The following is a 21,704-nucleotide window of genomic DNA, read 5'->3' on the forward strand; positions in this document are numbered from 1 at the left end:
GAACCCCGTGTGTCACGGGAAGTTCCCAGACACCCCTCCCCTTCGTGTAGCTTCCCAAGATGACTGTACAGATGGGGGGTCTGTGCCCTTGATGAGCTCAGGGCTGAAGGTGGGGAGCGGGGAGGTGGAGACAGGGGCGTTGGTACAGATTTGCTGGCATGTGGTTATGAGAGAATGGAGCCCACCACCACCCAAAGGAACGTGGAGGGGAGCTGCTGAGAGAGCATGCCTGGGGGTGTCTGGGAAGCCCCCCGGAGCAGGTGTGACCCACACAGAGTCGGGCCGGGCGGGGAGCTGGGAGGCAGGCCTGGAGTGGCCCGTGTGACCAGCACCTCCTCTCCCCTCCTCACAGGGACCCCGCCGCAGAGCGCACCCCGCTGCGGGCCCCCAGCTCAGCCATGCTGGCCTGTCTGCAGAGGACCCAGAACGCCCCCGGCCAACACCTGGCCTGCCCGACCAAGAGCCTGGAGCTGCGCAAGTGTGAGTGACGTGCCCTCCCCGCCGCGCCGGCCCCCACCCCTTCCTCTGCCCGCTCCAGGCCCCCGGGGCTGGCATCCTCGGGGACACACCGAGCTCGCCCCAGCTCGGGCCGTGGCAGGGCAGCTCTCAGGCGGGGAAGGCCGTCCCCATTCCAGCCTGTCCCCCCACCGCCAGCCTGCTCTGGATGCTCTGTGCCCTCCCAGGCCTTTGGGAGGCAGGGGTCCCTCCCCGACAGTGGCACCCACTCCCTTGGCCTGGCTGACACCCACCGGGCGCGACCTTCCTCCCCAGCAGCCTCCTCCGGCCACTTACCAGCACCGGGACCCCAAGCCTAGCACTTCCTCCGTGGCCCGCCACACGCCATGTCTGTCTCTGTGTCAGCAGAGGGTAGGATCACAGGAAAGCAAACACGCTTAGCCCTGGAGCAGCGGAGGTTTGAACCATGTGGGTCCATCTATGCACGGATATTTTTCAGTAGTGAACACCACAGTGCTCCAGGGTCCACGGTTGGTGGAGGAACTGAGGATGTGGGAGGGCCAACTGTAAATTACGCTCAAATTAACCCCCATATCGTTCAAAAGTCAACTGTTGTCCCGAATGAGATCCCAGCTTGGGGCCTGAATTGCTGTGTGGTCTTGGGCATGTCCTTTCCCCTCTCTGGACCTTGCTTTTGTCAACGGGTCAAGTTAGGGAGCTGGACTTGGTAACCTGCAAGGGTCTGTCCTCCTTTACCATCCAGGAGAGGAGTCCCAAGCCTTCTGATCTGATTATTCTTAACCACCATAGATTTGTTGTTATTTTTTCAGTATTTAGAAACATTTTTTAAAAAATAGGGAGATATTCATAAAAATCTGGATCTAGTGTGCCTTGAATACAAATCAGAGGCTCTGGTAACATAGGCCTGTGTTCCTCCTGGACTGCAGCTATTGGTTAGAACAGAACGCCTGCATCTTTAAGGGGACATTCCTCTCCAGTTCACCACAGTCCCCAGTTCCCACCCTTCCCTATTGCCCTCTGTCCTATATCACACAGGATCAGTTACCATTTATCACTGTGTCTATATTGTTGCTTTATTCTTTTTTTAATATGTATTTATCTTTAGACAGGGGCTTCCCTGGTAGCTCAGAGGTAAAGAATCCACCTACCAATGCAGGAGACGTGGGTTCAATTCCTGGTCCGGGAATATCCCTCTGGAGAAGGAAATGACAACCCACTCTAGTATTCCTGCTTGGAGAATCCCATGGACAGAGAAGCCTGGGAGGCTACAGTCCATGGGGTCTTAAAGAGAGCTGCTGAAAAACAACAATCTTTAGACATGGTAATATACTCATGTAGTCCAGTATTCCAAAGGAATAAAGGGGTAGAGAGACAAAGCCTGCCTCTCCACTCCTGTCTGTTCTCCCAGATGTTTTATGCACATGCTAGCAAATATGTGTGTCTACACGTATTTTATCTGCTGTCCTATGCCTCACTTTTTTCACTTAGCCATACATCCTACATGTCAGCATCTGAAGAGCTTCCTCATTCTTTTGCCACAAAGTTTCTCATAGCATGGATGATCCATCATTTATTTGGCCAGTCCCCTAAGGAGAACCATACCCCCCCTGCCATTACAAGCAGTGCAGCAACAAACTCTGTCTCTGGATGTGTGTCACAAAGATGTGAATAAAACCACAGCATAAATTTCTACAAGAGGAAATACGGGTTGAAGGTATGTGCATTTGTAACTTTGATGGGTGTGGTTTGAGTTATCTGTTCATCCTCTTGATCTGTTTTTTCCCCACTGGCTTTTGTCCTTATTGATTTATAGGAGCTCTTTGTATATGATGGAATTAGACTTCTGTCTCTCCTATGAACTGCAGATGTTTCCCCCAGATTGTCATTTGTCTTTGATTCTGTCACAGAGGACTTTTTTTTTTTTATGAAGTGAAATTTGTCATTGCTTCCTTTTATGGACTTTGGATTTTATGTCATACTTAATGTCCTTTTTCATGCTGAGGCTGTTAAAAAAAAAATGAAAGGGAGCTTCCCCAGGGTTTCTTCTAGTTCTTCTCTGGTTTAATTTTTAAATATATAATCTCTGATATGTTTGGTAATTTATCTGGTACAAAGTTGGGGTATGGATACAAGTACATTCAAATATCGGTGCAATGCTGATTTAATTATTGTAGCAGTATAATACGTCTTAAAAATTGTAGTGGCTTTGTTGAGATATTATTCACGTACCCTACAGTCCGCCCATCTGAGTGTACTGTCAGTGGTTTAGTATACTTACAGAATTTTTGCATCCACCACCCCAGTCCATTTTAGAGCATTTCTATCAGCTCAGAAGAAAACCCTTTACCCACTCCTTCATCTTCCGTTCTCTATAGATTTCTCTCTCTTGCCCTTTACTGAGAGGGGACTCATACGGTTTGTGGCCTTTTGTGACTGGCGTCTTGCCCTCTGCACAGCGTTTTCAGGGTTCATCCATCTCGTAGCATGTGTGTAACACATTTTAATCTTTGATGGTGCTTCCTGCTTGTTATTCATATTTCTCTTATGCAAAAATTCCTTGGCTGTTCTCTTAGTTTTCTGCCTGGTCCACAGAATCAACTTATCTAGGTAAGAACAAAATCCTGTTTGGGTTTTCACTGAGATTGCATGCAATTTATAAATTAATTTAGGAAGAAATGGCATTTTTATGATGTCGGTCCCTCCAGTAACACGGTCTGTACCTTTTGTTCAGACTTTCTTCCATGTCCCTCAGGAACGTTGTGAGTATTTTCTTCATTTAGACCTTTGCACATTTTTAAAGTTTCCTGCCTCTGAAACGGTAACCTTTCTTGGCTAATCTTTTTTTCCATAAGTGTTGATATAAAGGCTATTAACTCCTGCCACCTTACTGAATTTTGTTGTTTATAAATCTTTTTCAATTTAGTCTCATAAGTTTTCCAGTTATGCTGTCAAATCATTCGTAAGCAATAATTTGACCTCCTCCTTTGCAAGTTTTATACCTTGATTTCTTTGTCTTATTAATGGTGCCTACTATCCCTGGAACAATAAAAAATAATAGTGGCAACAACAGACATTCTTGCTTTGCCTCTGACTTTAACCAGAAGCTTCTAGGATTTCCTCATAACACAAAATACTGGTTTGGGGCAGATACTTTATCAGGTTAAAAGTAAGTGTCTACCTATTCCTGTTGTATTAAGATTTTTAAAAACCAAGAATGGAATTTGAACTTTTCAGTGTCTGTGAAACTGATCATATGTTCTCCCCCCCGCCCCGCCTTGTTCTCTTAATATGAATAATAATATAGATTTCTTAATAATGAACCAACCTTGCCTTCCTGGTTGGTTCCCACTTGGTCATGAGAAATATTTCATTCTAATAAACCATGGGATTGGATTTTCTATTTAATAGGAGTTTTACTTCAATTTCATCAGTGACATTAGTCTTTAGTTTTCTTTTTTAGGAACAGTTTTTGTTGGGTTTTACCATCAGTGTTACACTTGCTTCACAAAGACCCTTGCTTCCTCCTTCCTCTGTGCTTTATAACATCGTAAGTAGAAATGGATTATCTGTTCTTTAAAGATTGGTTGATCCTCCATGAAGCAGTCTAGGCCAGTGCATTTATTTGGGGGAGGTGGAGGCCTGGATAGCACTGAGATGTTGGCCATTTGTTCTGTAATGATTGGTTTAAATGTTCTTGAATGAATTTAGTAAATTATGTTTCTCTAGAAAAGTACCCATTTTATCCAGGTTTTAAAATTTATCTGCCTGAGGCTGCAGAAAATAAATTCTTTGAAATGATTATGTTACCCTTGTTTCTGATACTGTATATTTTGTGCTCCCCCTTTTTGATTAGGTTAGTTAGCTAATGAGGTTATCTACCCCCCTCCTTTCCAAAAAGAAACATCTTTAGGATTCATTTATTAGTAATTACCCTTTTCTGGTTTCTAATTCATTAGTTTATGCATTTGTCTTTATTAAAATGCTCCTGCTTTGCTTTAAAAAAAAATTTTTTTTGAGAGGCTTAGATCTTTATACTGGTAAACAAGATAAAAAGGAAGATTAAGGCTATGAATTCTCTGAGCACTGCTTTAGATGTATCCTATAGGTTCTAACATGTATTTTTTATCAGTACTTTCTAAACTCTATGAGCTTCCCAGATGGCCCTCGTGTGTAAAGAATTCACCTGCCAATGAAGGAGACACAATAGACTCGGGTTTGATCCCTGGGTTGGGAAGATCCCTGGAAAAGGGAGTGACTACCCACTCCAGTATTCTTGCCTGGAGAATCCCAGGGACAGAGGAGCCTGGCGGGCTACAGTCCATGGGGCCACAGAATTTTGGCTTTGATTTCTTCTTTGGCTTCAGGCTTATCTGAGTTCCATCTATGAGTCCAGGTAGTAGGTGCTTTTATGTTTTGTTATTTCTAGTTCTATTGCATTATAATCAGATAATACTAAGATTTCTGCTTTTTTGGACTTCAGTGAAGTTTTCCTTGCCATTTGATCGCTAGGTTTTTTGTGAGTTTTATGACTTTTTATGGGAATTTGAAAAGATGTGGCTTTGTTTTCAGGGCTCAGAGTTTAGTATTTACCAATTATATCTACCCCATTAGTTCAGTCACTCAGTTGTGTCCAACTCTTTGCAACCTGATGGACTGCAGCACGCCAGGCTTCCCTGTCCATCACCAACTCCCAGAGCCTGCTCAAACTCATGTCCTCAAGTCGGTGATGCCATCCAACCATCTCATCCTCTGTCGTCCCCTTCTCCTCCCGCCTTCAATCTTTCCCAACATCAGGGGCTTTTCCAATGAGTTGGTTCTTCACATCAGGTGGTAAAGTACTGGAGTTTCAGCATCAGTCCTTCCAATGAATATTCAGGACTGATTTCCTTTAGGTTGGATGGTTGGATCTCCCTGCAGTCCAAGGGACTCTCAAGAGTCTTCTCTAGCACCATAGTTCAAAAGCATCAATTCTTTGGTGCTCAGCTTTCTTTATAGTCCAATTCTCACATGCATACATGACTATTGGAAAAACTGTAGCTTTGACTAGAGGGACATTTGTTGGCAAAGTAGTGTCTCTTTTTAATATGCCGTCTACGTTTGTTATAGCTTTTCTTCCAAGGAGCAAGCGTCTTTTAATTTCATGGCTGCAGTCACCATCTGCAGTGATTTTGGAGCCCAAGAAAAGAAAGTCTATCACTGTTTCCATTGTTTCCCCATCTATTTGCCATGAAGTGATGGGACCGGATGCCATGATCTTTGTTTTCTGAATGTTGAGTCTTAAGCCAGCTTTTTCACTCTCCTCTTCTACTTTCATCAATAGGCTCTTTAGTTCCTCTTTGCTTTCTGCCATAGGCTGGTGTCATCTGCATATCTGAATTTATTGATATTTCTCCCGGCAATCTTGATTCCAGCTTGTGCTTCATCCAGCCCGCCATTTCGCATGATATAATCTGTATACAAGTTAAATAAGCAGGGTGACAATATACAGTCTTGACGTACTCCTTTCCCAGTTTGGAACCAGTCTGTTGTTCCATGTCTGGTTCTGTTGCTTCTTGACCTGCATACAGATTTCTCAGGAGGCAGATAAGGTGGTCTGGTATTCCCATCTCTTTCAGAATTTTCCACAGTTTGTTGTGATCCACACAAAGACTTGGGCATAGTCAATAAAGCAGAAGTAGATGTTTTTCTGGAACTCTCTTGCTTTTTCAATCATCCAGCGGATGTTGGCAATTTGACCTCTGGTTCCTCTGCCTTTTCTAAATCCAGCTTGAATATCTGGAAGTTCTCAGTTCACATACTGTTGGAGCCTTACTTGGAGAATTTTGAGCATTACTTTGCTAGTGTGAGAGATGAGTGCAATTGTGCAGTAGTTTGAACATTGTTTGGCATTGCCTTTCTTTGGGATTGGAATGAAAACTGACCTTTTCCAGTCCTGTGGCCACTGCTGAGTTTTCCAAATTTGCTGGCATATTGAGTGAAGCACTTTCCAGCATCTTTTAGGATTTGAAATAGCTCAGCTGGAATTCCATCACCTCCACTAGTTCCGTTCGTAGAGATTCTTCCTAAGGCCCGCTTGACTTTGCACTCCAGGATGTCTGGCTCTAGGTGACTGATCACACCATCGTGGTTATCTGGGTCATTGAGATCTTTTTTTGGTATAGTTCTGTGTATTCTTGCCACCTGTTAGTATCTTCTGCTTCTGTTAGGTCCATACCATTTCTGTCCTTTATTGAGCCCATCTTTGCATTAAATGTTCCCTTGGTACCTCTAATTTTCTTAAAGAGATCTCTAGTCTTTCCCATTCTATTGATTTCCTCTGTTTTTTTTTTTTTTTTTTTTTTTTGCATTGATCACTGAGGAAGGCTTTCTTCTCTCTCCTTGCTATTCTTTGGAACTCTGCATTCAGATGGGTATATCTTTCCTTTTCTCCTTTGCTTTTCACTTTTCTTCTTTTCTCAGCTATTTGTAAGTCCTCCTCAGACAGCCATTTTGCCTTTTTTGCATTTCTATTTCTTGGGGATGACCCCATTAATTAGGTCTTGTGTATTTGTACTTACCTGTCACAATAGAGAAATGGGTTAGATGCCTACTGGTAATGTGTGCCTGTCTACTATTTCTTGTAGCTCCTAAAGCTTTGGCCTTATAAATGGTGATGCAATGCTATTTAATGCACAGATATTAGTACCTTAAATCTTCATAGTGAATTGCATCCTTCTTGGCTGTATTTAATACTTTTTGGCCTGGGTTCAATTTTATCTATTAAGATGGTAACCTCCTATTAAGATGCTTTTTTAATTCAAAGTTTTTCTTAAAACCTTTGCCAGTCCTTTTATTTCAGCCTTTCTGAATTACTTTGTTTAGCTGTGACTCATATAATACAGAGTTGAATTAAGCTTTGTGATCCAATCTGAATGCCTTTTAAAAAATATTTAATAGGAGAGTTTAGCCCATTTACATTTATTGATGCATCAGATGTCTGGTATTAGTTCAGTCATGCTGTGCTTTGTTTTAATTGCTTTGAAAAGTCTTTCCCGGTGTGATCTAAGTTCTCTGTGTACCTACTAATCATAGGAAAGGCTGGTATCCTTTTTCCAGTGGTGCAGTGTTAAACAATTCCCTAATTTTCTATTTCTTTGACACGGCGTCTATTCCATCTACCCTAAAATGAATAAAATGATGAAATTAGTGTATATCCTCCTTCTCTCTATAGCATTTTCTCAGTGTTCACATCAGCCTTTTAAACCTCTATTAACTGACTTCAGCTTTAAATATCTTTTGATCCCAGCTGTTAGAAATTAGGACACCTGTGTATTTATTTATACTTCTGATCCCCTCTCTCCCTTCTTATTGATACCATTACCTTACTCCCAAGGGCTTGTGATGTTAGCATCTGGTTACATCACCACAGGCCTTTCCCTCTCAGGCTCCTAGACAAATAGGGTCTGTGCTCACCACCAGTTCTCTCGCCTTATATTTTCCATCATCTGAGGTTGCCCTCTAGTCTACAGCTTAAGGCCTCCTGTGAACCACACTCCTGGAATCCTCACACGTTCAGCACGGTCTGTAACTTTCTACTTGAATGAGCAAAGAAATCATTCCTGGGTCACTCTGTTTCCTTGAGGATTTTTTTGTAGACCTTGTTCTGTTCTTTTCGACTGTTGAATGTTACCATGGAGAAGTTGAAGCCTGTTCCTTCCTCCTCTAGATTTCATTTTGATCTTTCCGCATCTTTCATGCCATGACTTTCCTAGCCTGTGTCTTGGGGTTGACCCTTCAGAGCCTGTTTTTTCCTGCAGTCTATGCCTTTCTACAGGCAGATCCCAGACATGCATTCTGCTATTTCAGTTTCCTTCTTTTGTCTGTGTTCCCTATGTACTCTCTTCTGATTAATGCCTTCCCAATTCTGTCTCCCTTGCATGTTGCTCACTCTTCATCCTGTTTCTCTGCCACCTATTTTCTCCCTGTGCTCATCCCATTTCTCCTTTTATAAGTTTTTTTTTTAAATCCTACTCTTTGCATTTTTGCCTTAGAGAAACACTTGCTTACTACATTGTTTGCTTCACAATGAAATATTTAGCCATAACCTTTTCTGTGGCCACATTTTTTTCTGATGCGAAGTGTTTTTTTTTTGCCAACCATTATGGCCTTTTCCTTCCCTTTTCTTATATATTTTGATTAGGTCCTATGCTGGTTCAGTTTTGATTACTTGCCTCCGGAGGGTATTTCCAGGAAGACAAGGTGGGGGGCGGGGGGGACCTAAGATGTTATATCAACATCCTCAGAACTGAAGGTCCTTGGATGGTGTTCTTTCAGAGATAGGGGTTTAGAGAAATATTTGTCTGCCTCATCAAAAACAGAACAATGACAGATAATCTGGAAGGGCCTTCGGTTTCAAGGAAAAATGTTTTTCATGCACAGCCCCTCTTCCCTCCTTTACACAGCCTCCAGGGAGAACACATTCTCTTTTATAAAATTAGATACTTCACTGAATAGATTGTCCGTGGCACATAATTCAGAAAGCATAAGAATTTACAGTGAAAAATAACTCTCCTTCCCAGAGGAAACCAGCATTAGCAGTTTCTTAAATACCCTCCTGAAAAAATGCATGCATGTAGGAGGGACAACAGATACCTTTTATGTAAACATTCACAGCCCGACATGCTTCTCAGCGCCTCGCCGTTTTCTCCTTACTGACATACCTTGGGGATTATTTCCCACCTGACAGCAAGTGCGCCCTCGCTGTCTTCTGCTGTATAGGTGAACATGCGTTTTCACCCGGCTCCCCATTGATGGACATTTAGGTTGTTTCTAGTCTCTTGCTCCTCTGAACGGGGCTGCAGTGAATACACCTTCGTCCATGTATGCATATCTGTGCAAAAATAATATTCCAGGATGGGCTTGCTGGCTCAGACGGTCTGTGCATTTTAACCTCTGATTTTAACCACTGTCCAGCTGCCAGGGTTTCCTGCTTGCGCTCTGCTCCCTGCTGGCTGGAGGCAAGTGCCGGGCATGATAACCCGGGCTGGTCCTCCCTGCTCTAAGGCCAGAACCAGAGGATGTGGTGTGTGTGCGTCCTCAGTCACTTCCATCCTGTCCGATTCTTTGTGACCCTATAGACCATAACCTGCCAGGCTCCTCTGTCCATGGGCTTCTTCAGGCAAGAATACTGGAGGGAGTGGCCATGCCCTTCTCCAGGGGATCTTCCCAACCCAGAGATGGAACCCAGGTCTCCAGCATTGCAGGCAGATTCCTTTACCATCTGAGCCACCAGGAAAGCCCAAGAATACTGGAGGGGTAGCCTATCCCTCCCCTCCAGGGGATCTTCCCAACCCAGGGATCGAACCCACATCTCTTATGTCTCCTGCATTGGCAGGCGGGTTCTTTACCACTAGCGCCACCTGGGAAGCCCCACGAGAATGTGGAGGGGCCACCAAAGATGTCCCACTGGCCCTGCCCGCTCAGACCCTTTGACATCTTTGTACTTACTGGAAGAGTTACTGACTCTGCCTGTAACTGAAGAGCACAGGAAAGAGGGCTGCAGGAAGGGAGATAAGCAGATTGAATCGGGTGCCCAGCTGCCCGGTCAAGGCCTGGACAAGACTCCCGAGCACCCAGGCCTAGGCTGACCCACTTGTCCCCGTGGCGACCCCCCTCCCCCCAGGCAGAACCCAGACAGGAAGGGCTGGCCCTGAGCCTCGTGGCCAGACCTCGGGCTGTGCTGTTTCTCACTAAGTGACAGAGGTCTTGACTGGGCCACATGCAGTGTGACCCTGGGTGAGCCCGTTGGTCTCGGGGCTGGCATGCTCCCTTCTGTGAAGCGAGGGGCCAGAGCACCTAAGAAGCCACCCCCTGTGATGACGATGGTGTCAGAGACCCAGTGGTGAGAAGACGTGGCCGGGTCTGAGCCCCCCTTCCGCTTCTTCCTGGGTGATGGCATCAGAGCGGCCTGACTGCACAGGGCTGCCCAACACTGACCTCCACGAGTGCCCCGAACGTGCCCAGCGAACCAGAAACGGCTGCAGTTCACCCCTGGGATGCGCGGTCCAGCAGGTGGAGGACCCAGGGGACGCAGGCAGCCGCGTGTCCAGGAGCCCGGGCGGCTGGCTGCTGTAGCCTGTTCTAGCTGACTGGACAAAGCGACCTGGAGAAAAAAAAAGAAAGTGTGGGGGAGAAAAAGTGAGGCAGGGAGGTCCCCTTTCCTACCTCAGGCCTGAGACCCAGGGCGGCTCCCAGATGGGCAGGGGCCCAAACAGGACCCGCCCACCCGGGGACCGTCCCCCTAGTGAATGTTTGACTTTCCCATCACGGTTTTGATAAGAGAAACTTTGAGTCATGCTCCCCTGAGAGCACAGGCCAGGCAGAGGGCCCCCGGTGGCAGCACCGGGGGCTTGGCTGGTGCAGGGGATGGGGGTGGTGGCCTTACTCAGGGATCTGTCGTCCAAGGGGTGGGGGGGGCCCAGGCGCAGCCCCGGGCACTCTGCGGGATCTCGGGGGAGGGGTGCAGCCTCTCTGTGCCTCGGCCGGTCCTCTGTAGATGCGGGTACAGTGACCGCCCCACCCTCGTCCCCCTGAGCCCCCAGGGCACAGGCTCTGAGACCTGATGGTCTGGGGGCCAAATCCTGGCTGGCCCTGAAGGGGATGTGTGTGTGTGGTCTTGGGTGAGCGAGTGGCCTCCTTGGGGTCTCAGTTTCCTCCACTGTGATGTGGGAATGAGAAGAAAAGGCGAGAACCCCCAGAGCCTGGCAGCGGACTCAAACCCTTACCTGCCCCATCTCCCCCAGAGGCTGGGGCCCCTTTCCCCACACCCAGCCCACAGAGGGACCACAGGTTCCCCAGCCTGTCTCCCCAGCTTAAAGGGGAAAGCTTCCAAGGGCTGGTGAACCCAAGAGGGTCCTGGAGCGGCTCTTCTCCCCCGTGCCCACCCCTCCTCTCCCGACTCCCACCCATCACTCCCGACCCCAAAGGCTGGAGCCAACAGCCCCACGAGTATTCCTGCAGGTACAGCTGCTTCCACTGACACTAATAAAATACGGAAGAAACAAAGCGATTTAAAATTCCAATAAAATGAAAAACCCACCGCTGGCCACGCAGCAAATTCAATTACGTAGCTGTTGCCAAGCACAGCCCGGGAGATGGAGGGACAGTCCAGGGCCGCCCCCACCCAGAACCGAGCCAGGAGGGGATGGAGGCTCGGAGGTGACAGCTGGGACAGGGCTGGGTAGAGGCAGCCCCCTTTTACAACTGAACGAAAAAAAATAAGCTCTCAGCAAACTAGGACGACAGGCAGCTACTTCTATTACAGAGGTTTCAACCGCAATCCACCAAAAACCAACCCGAGGGCTGATAAAGTCAGAGGAGGACAAAGACCCAAGTCACTGCCTTCCCACACTGTGCGGAGGTGCTGGCCAGCTCAGCAAGACAGAAAATAAGGATTAGAAAATCTGCCTGTAGTGTGGGAGACCCGGGTTCAATCCCTGGGTTGGGAAGATCCCCTGGAGAAGGGAATGGCAACCTATGGCAGTATTCTTGCCTGGGAAATCCAATGGACAGAGGAACCTGGCGGGCTACATACAGTCCATGCGGTGGCAGAGTTGGACACGACTGAGCAACTAAGAATTAGAAGTCAAACTGCACAGAAGTTCCAAGAGAAGAATTCAGCGAGATTCTCAGAACATCAACTTACAATATAAAGAACTTACTGTAGAGCGCAGGGAACTGTACTCAGCATCTTATAATAACCTATAATAGAAGAGAATCTAAAAACATATATATATAAAGTATACCCAAGGATCTATGCAAATCCTTGTGTATACTTTTTTTTTTGGCTGCACCACATGGCTTGTGCGATCTTAGTTCCCCAACCAGGGACTGAACCCAGCCTTTGGCAGTGAAAGTATAGACTCCTAACCACTGCACCACCAGGGAAGTCCCTTGCATGTGTTTTAAATCATCTCTAGATTACTTATACCTAGTACAATACTAGATTCAGTTGAGTTCCGTTGCTCAGTCGTGTCCGACTGTTTGCGACCTCATGGACTGCAGCAGCCAGGCCTCCCTGTCCATCACCAACTCCTGGGGTTTACTCAAATTCATGTCCATTGAGTCGGAGATGCCATCCAACCATCTCATCCTCTGTCGTCCCCTTCTCCTCCTGCCTTCAATCTTTCCCAGCATCAGTGGCTTTTCCAATGAGTTGGTTCTTCACATCAGGTGGCCAAAATATTGGAGTTTCAGCTTCAACATCAGTCCTTCCAATGAACACCCAGGACTGATCCCCTTTAGGATGGACTGGTTAGATCTCCTTGCAGTCCAAGGGACTCTCAAGAGTCTTCTCTAACACCACAGTTCAAAAGCATCAATTCTTCAGTGCTCAGCTTTCTTCACAGTCCAACTCTCAACATCCATACATGACCACTGGAAAAACCATAGCTTTCAATAGATGGACCTTTGTTAGTCTGCCACTGTTTCCACTGTTTCCCCATCTATTTCCCATGAAGTGATGGGACCGGATACCATGATCTTAGTTTTCTGAATGTTGAGCTTTAAGTCAACTTCTTCACTCTCCTCTTTCACTTTCACGAAGAGGCTCTTTAGTTCTTCACTTTCTGCCATAAGGGTGGTGTCATCTGCATATCTGAGGTTATTGATATTTCTTCTGGCAATCTTATTCCAGCTTGTGCTTCATCCAGCCCAGCATTTCTCATGATGTACTCTGCATATAAGTTAAATAAGCACGGTGACAATATACAGCCTTGACGTACTCCATTTCCTATTCAGAACAAGTCTGTTCCATGTCCAATTCTAACTGTTGCTTCCTGACCTGCATACAGGTTTCTCAAGAGGCAGGCCAGGTGGTCTGGCATTCCCATCTCTTTCAGAATTTTCCACAGTTTGTTGTGATCCACACTGTCAAAGGCTTTGGCATAGCCAATAAAGCAGAATAGATATTTTTCCGGAACTCTCTTGCTTTTTTGATGATCCAGCGGATGTTGGCAATTTGATCTCTGGTTCCCCTGCCTTTTCTAAAACCAGCTTGAACATATGGAAGTTCACAGTTCACATATTGTTGAAACCTGGCTTGGAGAATTTTGAGCATTACTTTACTAGCATGTGAGATAAGTGCAATTGTGCAGTAGTTTGAACATTCTTTGGCATCGCCTTTCTTAGGGATTGGAATGAAAACTAGCCTTTTCCAGTCCTGTGGCCACTGCTGAGTTTTCCATATTTGCTGGCATATTGAGTGCAGCACTTTCACATCATCATCTTTCAGGATTTGAAATAGCTCAACTGGAATTCCATCACATCCACTAGCTTTGTTCGTAGAGATTCTTCCTAGGGCCCGCTTGACTTTGCACTCCAGGATGTCTGGCTCTAGGTGAGCCATTGTGATTATCTGGGTCACTGAGATCTTTTTTGTACAGTTCTTCTGTGTATTCTTGCCACCTTTTCTTACTATCTTCTGCTTCTGTTAGGTCTATACCATTTCTGTCCTTTATTGAGCCCATCTTTGCATTAAATGTTCCCTTGGTATCTCTAATTTTCTTAAAGAGATCTCTAGTTTTTCCCATCCTATTGTTTTCTGTATTTCCTTGCACTGATCCCTGAGGAAGGCTTTCTTATCTCTCCTTGCTATTCTTTGGAACTCTGCATTCAAATGGGTATATCTTTCCTTTTCTCCTTTGCTTTTCACTTTTCTTCTTTTCTCAGCTATTTGTAAAGCCTCCTCAGACAGCCATTTTAATTTTTTGCATTTCTTTTTCTTGGGGATGGTCTTGATCCCTATCTCCTGTACAATGTCACGAACCTCCGTCCATAGTTCATCAGACACTCTATCAAATCTAGTCCCTTAAATCTATTTCTTACTTCCACTGTATAATTATAAGGAATTTGATTTAGGTCATACCTGAATGGTCTAGTGGTTTTCCCTACTTTCTTCAATTTAAGCCTGAATTTTGCAGTAAGGAGTTCATGATCTGAGCCACAGTCAGCTCCCAGTCTTGTTTTTGCTGACTGTATAGAGCTTCTCCATCTTTGGTTGCAAAGAATATAGTCAGTCTGATTTTGGTGTTGACCATCTGGTGATGTCCATGTGTAGAGTCGTCTCTTGTGTTGTTGGAAGAGGGTGTTTGCTATGACCAGTGCGTTCTCTTGGCAAAACTCTATTAGCCTTTGCCCTGCTTCATTCCATACTCCAAGGCCAAATTTGCTTGTTACTCCAGGTGCTTCTTGACTTCCTACTTTTGGATTCCAGTCCCCTATAATGAAAAGGACATCTTTTTTGGGTGTTACTTCTAGGTCTTGTAGGTCTTCATAGAGCCATTCAACTTCAGGTTCTTCAGCATTACTGGTTGGGGCATAGACTTGAATTACCGTGACATTGCATAATTTGCCTTGGAAACAAACAGAGATCATTCTGTCGTTTTTGAGATTGCATCCAAGTACTGCATTTCAGACTCTTTTGTTGACTATAATGGCTACTCCATTTCTTCTAAGGGATTCTTGCCCACAGTAGTAGATATAATGGTCATTTGAGTTAAATTCACCCATTCCAGTCCATTTTAGTCCACTGATTCCTAAAATGTCGACGTCCACTCTTGCCATCTCCTGTTTGATCACTTCCAATTTGCCTTGATTCATTGACCTAACATTCCAGGTTCCTATGCAATATTGCTCTTTACAGCATCAGACCCTGCTTCCATCACCAGTCACACCCACAGCTGGGTGTTGTTTTTGCTTTGGCTCCGTCTCTTCATTCTTTCCGGAATTATTTCTCCACTGATCTCCAGTAGCATATTGGGCACCTCCCAACTTGGGGAGTAAATAATTGTAAATATAATGTAAATGCCATGAAAGTAGTTGCTAATGTGCAGCAAATTCACCTTTTGCCTTTTGGAATTTCCAGTCCTCCATTGAATCCTTGGATACAGAACCTGTGGATACGGAGAGCTGAGTGTGTATTTATAAGGGATATTAGTCTATAGTTTTTTGGTCAGTAAGATCCCCTGGAGGAGGAAATGGCAACCCACTCCAGTATTCTTGTCTGGGAAATCTCATAGACAGAGGAGCCTGGTTACAGTCCATGGGGTCACAAAGAGTCAGACACGACTGAGCAACTAAACAGCAACAACAAATACTAGCCTCACAGAATTAGTTTACAAATGTTCCCTCCGAGTCTCTTTTTAGAAGAGTTTGTGGGAAAATTGTCTTTAATTCTTTAAATGTTCTGTAGAATACACCAGTGAAGCCTTATCTAGGCCTGGGCTTTTCTTTGTGGGTGTTTTGGTTACTAGTTCAATCTCTCCCTTTATTATGGGTCTATAACGACTTTCTATTTTGTATTAAGTCAGTTTTGGTAGTTTGGTAGGAATTGTTCATTTTATCTAAGTTATGATACTATTACATTTACTAAGGAACCTAAATTTATTAAATATTAAGGAATCTGAATTCACAAAAAGGTAAATAAATGACCTCTATGGAGAAAAAAATTGTTTATATAATGATAGTTTTTAAAGACCAAAATAGACTTACGTCCTGTGCATGGACAGATATTCAATATGGAGAAGATTTGATCCAGTCCCCCCGTCCTAGCCATCCTGTGCCTCACCTGAAGACCTCACGTGGAAGTTGATAAAGAACAGAGGGTCAAGAACAACCAAAGGCTTCTGATGAAGTTCGGGGCCAGTTCTGCTGTGGCTTAAGGCTGAAGCCATGCAACTAGCAAAGGGAAAGAGGGGACCGGGGGATGGGGCAGAGCATCTAGAAGTGGGCAAGGCAGGCCTTGTGGATCACGGAGGGTGGGTAGGCATCGCCAGGACCGCTGGTTATCCAGATGGAGTGAATTACACTGGAGCCTTACCCAGCACTACGCCAATAGGAACTCTGGGCAGACCGAAAAACCCACACCATGGGACGCAGACAGCATTCTTCGAAGAAAATGATAGAACATCACCCTCGGGATAGGAAGGATTTACAAACTGAGAGTGAATAAAAGCGCAAGTGCAGGGACAGGTTGGACCATGCTACAATTTAAAACTCAGCAAAATGCACTATGAAAAAGTCAAGATGAACGCCCACCGCCCCCCCACCCCCGCCCCCCATGACCCGGTCTGGCCCAGAAAGATCTCAAACGCAGGCAACCAGCCTTTTCTGAGCAACGCTGGGCACCCAGCCTTCTGACACACATCCTCTCCTTTAATCCTCACTCTGGCCCCTCAGGAGGAACGGAGGCCAGGGAGCTGGGGTCCCCCAGCCTGTACCTAGGGCACCGGGAGTGACACCAGGGTCTGACCTCAAGGCCCACCAGGGCAGTGGGCTGGGGCAGGTCAAGGTGGCTGGCAACAACCCAGGGCCTCCCCACCTCCTCCCAGCAGAGAGGCCGGAGAACAGCTGCTCCCCGCCCCCCTCCTGGGCGGCCTCATTAGGGATTCTGCCGGTGCCACCAGCTAATTAGTGTCGCGTTAATTGAGCATTCAGAAGGCTGCCACCTCCAAGGGCAAGAGTGTCGGCTGCAGAGGGGAATGCAGATGTGGGCCGGCTCCTCCGGGTGGGCTGGGGCCAGACCCTCTGCCCGGGGACCCCCCGACCCCCACCTCAACACAGGTAACAACCGTCCAGTTCCCGAGCTTTAGGGAAGTGGCAGCAGGCAAAAACTGGGAGGGTGTGAGAAAGAAACAGCATGCACTAGAGGCCCACCGTGCTCCGGCGCCGGCACACCACCCCTCCTCCAGGAAAGCTGCAGTCAGCCCCCGTCACAGTCACAAAGTGTGAGGTCCACCGAGGGGACAGGTTTGCCGGGGGAGGGCGGGGGTGTCCAGTGGCTCAACAGGAAGCCACACTCGACTGCCCAAGGACCGGCGTCTGCCCAGTAGGCTCCCGGGCTCCTACCGTGAAGCCTGGCGTGTGGGAGCCAGAATCCTGGGCTGGGGTCCTGGCCTGGCCACCCTTCTCCCTCCACCTCTACCAGTCCCCCTTGATGGGCAGGTACCATGTACCTGCCAGGGCTGAGTACCCCGGATGCGCCCGCCCCTTCGGCCTCATACAGATGAGAAACTGAGGCTCTCACACCCGGCCGCTGCCCAAGGTCACCCCCACGAGTGGCTGAGTGGGGCGTCAGACAGCCACGGGCCTGCCTCCAGCCGGGGTCCCGCTGCCCACCTCTCCCTGGTCTCAGCAGCACAGCCCCCCACCCTCCACCCAGGCTCCCCCCACCTCCAACTTCTGTAAGGCAGGCTGCCGCCGAGGTCTCCCTGTAGCCACATTAAACTCCACTCAAAGGGCTGCTTTTAATTGGCTTAATATACTCGTTAATAACTGCGTCTATTTAACACACCTGTAAAAGGCCCATAACATTAACTTAATGGCAGCAACGGCTTGCTTGCACTGCCAGCCGGCCAGGCAGCCTTTCAAATTTCCCGACAAGGAGGGGCCGGCGGCAGGAGCAGGAGCAGCCCAGGTCACAGAGGGGCCGCCTGTGTTTCTGTACACGGGATCCAGGCTCTGGCTGGCGGCTGCCCCTGCAGGCTCTCTGAGATTCGCTGGAGCCCACACCATCATCGTGAAATGCTCCCGGGGCACCTGCTGTGATTCCAGGCATTCTCTCAGGCATGAAGGTGCTGAGAAAGAGCAGGGCCTGCCCTCAAAGTCCCCCTAATCCAGCCCAAGAGACAAGCCAACAGCTATAGCAGGCGGTGCAGGGGGCAGGCAGGGAAGGCTGCCTGGAGGAGGGGGCGTCTCGGCTGAGACTAAGAGGGGCAGAGCCAGTAGACCAGGGGTAGGTGAAGACCAGACCTCTTCTTCCTCCTCCTGGTGCATAATTCAGGCATCTACCATGCGCCAGGCACCACATGGACCATTCTACCCCACCCCAGATTTCCCTTCCAGATCAGATCCTGGGGGCACCCGGACATGGGGCACTTCTTCCCAGGGTGTGGGGCAGGGGAGATGGACACAAGATGAGCAGGGTGTCTGGGCCATCAGCATCAACCTGAGAGAACCCGTCCAACCGTGGCGTCCACAGTGCCCAGTGATTGACAGCAGGGGTCTGAGACATGGATGCCCAGGCTTGAGTCCTGGCTCACAGATCCTTTCTCTGCCACCAGAAGTCTCAGACTGGCGGCGCCACGAGCCACAACCCACCCACTGGTGTGTGGTGTGTCCTGCTGGTATCTGAACACTCTCAAAAGTGTTCCCCTCTGGGCATGGCACGCCTCCCCACCCCACCTTGGTCCCTGCCCCTCCGGGGCCTCCAGCTCATTTGCAGTCCATCTGTCCGCCAGCAGTCAGCAGAAACGTGCAGGGATCAGTGTCTGCAACCCCCGTCTGACTCCCTGTTCATGAACATCCCATTCCTCTTCTGAAATGCAGGGCCCACCTCTCAGGGCCTCCACGGGGCTGGCAGAAGGGTGAAGCCATGGGTGTTTGGAGCGATGCCGGGCCCAGAGGTGACCCTCAACAGGTGGGGCGGCAGGTCAGCATGCAGAGGAGACCTGGGGACACCGTGCAGGGGACAGCGGGTGGGGGTCCTGCAGAGGGAGCACAGGGCCAGCTGGCCTAAATACCACCCTGAGCAGCTCAGGTTTCATGCCAACGGGGGCTCACGGGAGGGTCTTACAGGGAGAGGCAGTGTGGGTTTTAGTGAATTGCTCACCAACAACCCAGGCACCCCTGCGGGCAGGCACCCTTGACAGTGCCGACAACAGCTCTCCAAGGTCAGCGGTGGCAGTCTCATCGCCATTCTACACAAGAGCAAACGGAGGCTCAGAGAGGGCCGGCGGCCTGCCTGGCGTCACACAGCCGAGTGAGTGTGGCAGGCCGGGATTTGACCATGAGGCCTCCCCAGAAAGCGGCCAACCGCCCTCTGCTCCGCCCAGGAGCAGACGCTGGCCACCAACACAGGGGGCCCGGAAGCCCCGGGCTGCTCAACCCCAACCCCACCCCCTCCGGCGGCAATTACAGAAAAGCACAGAGGAGAAGTAAAACACCTCCTTCCCAGGCCAGACGCTGCTGGCATCCAAGGCTTTTCCCCTTGGTGTTTTGGTCCGACCTCCTTTGAGAGGGAAGGAGGGAGGCAGACAGCCCCCTCTGTGGCCTCTTTCCACGTCCCCACTTCCCCGCCTCGTCAGAGCCCCCCGACACCCCAACTCGGGGCGTGGCGGGGCTCTCCTGGGCGCTCTGTCTCCCAGGACGGTCGGGCTGCTCCGGGGTGACCTCTTCTTGTTTCCCACCCAGGAGCCTCTGAGGGGTCACGTTAAAACCCTCCTCAGCTCACGGCCCTTCTCTGCTCCCAGCCCTCCCACGTGGAGCAAAGCCCGGGTCCTCTCAGTGGCCCCCGCCCCGAGGCCCTCCGTGCGCCCCCTGCCTCTCTGGTTCACCTCCTACGACCACCCCTGCCGGCTCGGCTGCCCCACACGAGCCCGTCCGCCCCCCCGTCAGAGTCCATGCAGGTCACCCCCTCACCTCCTTCTGCTCTCCTGAGGGGCCACTTAAATCAGGGAAGCCTCACTGCTGACCGCTGTGTCCAGAACAGGCTCCCCATCCCGTCCCTCTGCATCCCCCTCGCCCAGCTGTCCCGGCTACTCTGTCTGCGTGGCAGGTCACCCCAAAGCCCAGCGGCCTCCCGCGCCGTCTCATACGCTGACCATAGGCATGGCATGGTGGGTGGGGTGTCTGTGCCGTGATGTCACTGGGGACGGGGTTGAGGGGAGGCAGCCCTGCTGAAGATCCAGGCCCAGGCTGGAATCTTTGGAAGGCCTGTTGTTGTTCAGTCACTTAGTCATGTCTGACTCTTTGCGACCCCATGGACTGCAGCACGCCGGGTCTCCCTGGCCCTCACCATCTCTCGGAGTTTGCCTAAGTTCATGTCCATTGAGTCGGTGATGGCATCCAACCATCTCATCCTCTGCCGCTCTCTTCTCCTTCTGCCTTCAATCTTTCCCAGCATCGGAAGGCCTGCACCTTCATAAATCAGGTGGTGGATGCCAGCTTTCGGGGCTTTGGGGCACTGAAACACCCAAACGTGGGTTCTCCACGTGGCCTGAGCTTCCCAGACCAGGAACGGACGTCCTGAGAAGCAGAGATCCACTGGATCTCCGGGTGGAAGCCAAATATACCTTTAGGACTGAGCCACGACACTCACCAGCACCATTTCTGCTACCTTCATTCATTAAAATCGAGTTGCTTAGTTCATGTTTAAGTGGAGGAAAGTTAGGCTCCGCTGCCCCTGGGGAGAAGTGCCAAAGAACTCTGGGCGTGCTTTAGAACCACCACACCTGGGGACTTCCCTGGCGGCCCCGTGGCTAAGACTCCACGCTTCCAATGCAAGGGGGCACCAGTTCGATCCCTGGGCAGGGGGGTACTAAGATTCCACATGCCGCTGTGTGGCCAAAATAAAATAAGAAGAAGAAAAAATAATGTTGTTGAGAAATTGCCTGACTTAAAGAGTCCTGTAGAACTTCAGGTTAAACTACCTTTAAAAAAAAAAAAAGCCGACCACCTCTGGGGTCTCCTTCACGGGGCTGTCGCTGCCTGACACACACATTACCGTCTGTCTCCCTGAACTGGGGCTTCCCCACTGGCTCAGCGGTAAAGAATCCACCTGTCAATGCAGGAGACGTGGGTTCAATCCCTGGGTCAGGAAGATCCCCTGGAGAAGGAAATGGCAACTCACTCCAGTGTTCTTGCCTGGGAAATCCCATGGACAGAAGAGCCCGGCGGGCTACAGTCCACGGGGTCGCAGAGAGTGGGACATGACTAACTGACTAAACCACCACCCCCGCCTAGCTCCAAGAGGGTAGACACTTCAGCTTTGCCGCTGCTTGTCTCCAGGCCCGGGCAGGAGGGGCTGCGGGCAGGAGGGGCTCAGGAAATAACCGAGGCACTCTGGCCTGGGCGGGGGCTCATCTCCACGGGGCTGTCTGTGGCTTCATTCCTCCCAAGACCCAACTCTCCCAAGGGTGGAGACTAGTGGGTAACAGGCGCTCCCAGGCTGGACAGGTTCCTTCTGGCCAACCACAGCCTCGTCGTGCGTTCAGCAAGGCTTCCCTGAACAGTGGACAGGCCAGCTCCGGGAGCCCCGTCTGCTGGGGGAGCAGGATGAGCCCAGGGCAGGCAGCATCTGCCTGCAGCCACATCAGACAACCACCAAACCTTCGCCGGGATCCCCTGACCCAGCTCAGGGAGCCCAGGAAGGTAAGGCCTGCAGGGCCACAGGTCCCTTCCTCTGCCCCCTC

General features: G+C 49.1%; 1 protein-coding gene across 1 annotated transcript in view; it reads left to right on the top strand.

The window, feature by feature from the left end:
- FAM222A (family with sequence similarity 222 member A) overlaps positions 1 to 21,704 on the top strand; it is a 59,304-nt gene that overhangs the window by 29,696 nt on the left and 7,904 nt on the right. Inside the window, exon 2 of the mRNA XM_065904557.1 lies at positions 353 to 480. Coding sequence (XP_065760629.1) covers positions 399 to 480 — 82 coding nt within the window. The 5' untranslated portion in view covers positions 353 to 398. The remainder of the gene's footprint in view (positions 1 to 352; positions 481 to 21,704) is intronic.

The sequence above is a fragment of the Muntiacus reevesi genome, chromosome 13 (assembly GCF_963930625.1).
Source record: "Muntiacus reevesi chromosome 13, mMunRee1.1, whole genome shotgun sequence".
NCBI lineage: Eukaryota > Metazoa > Chordata > Mammalia > Artiodactyla > Cervidae > Muntiacus > Muntiacus reevesi.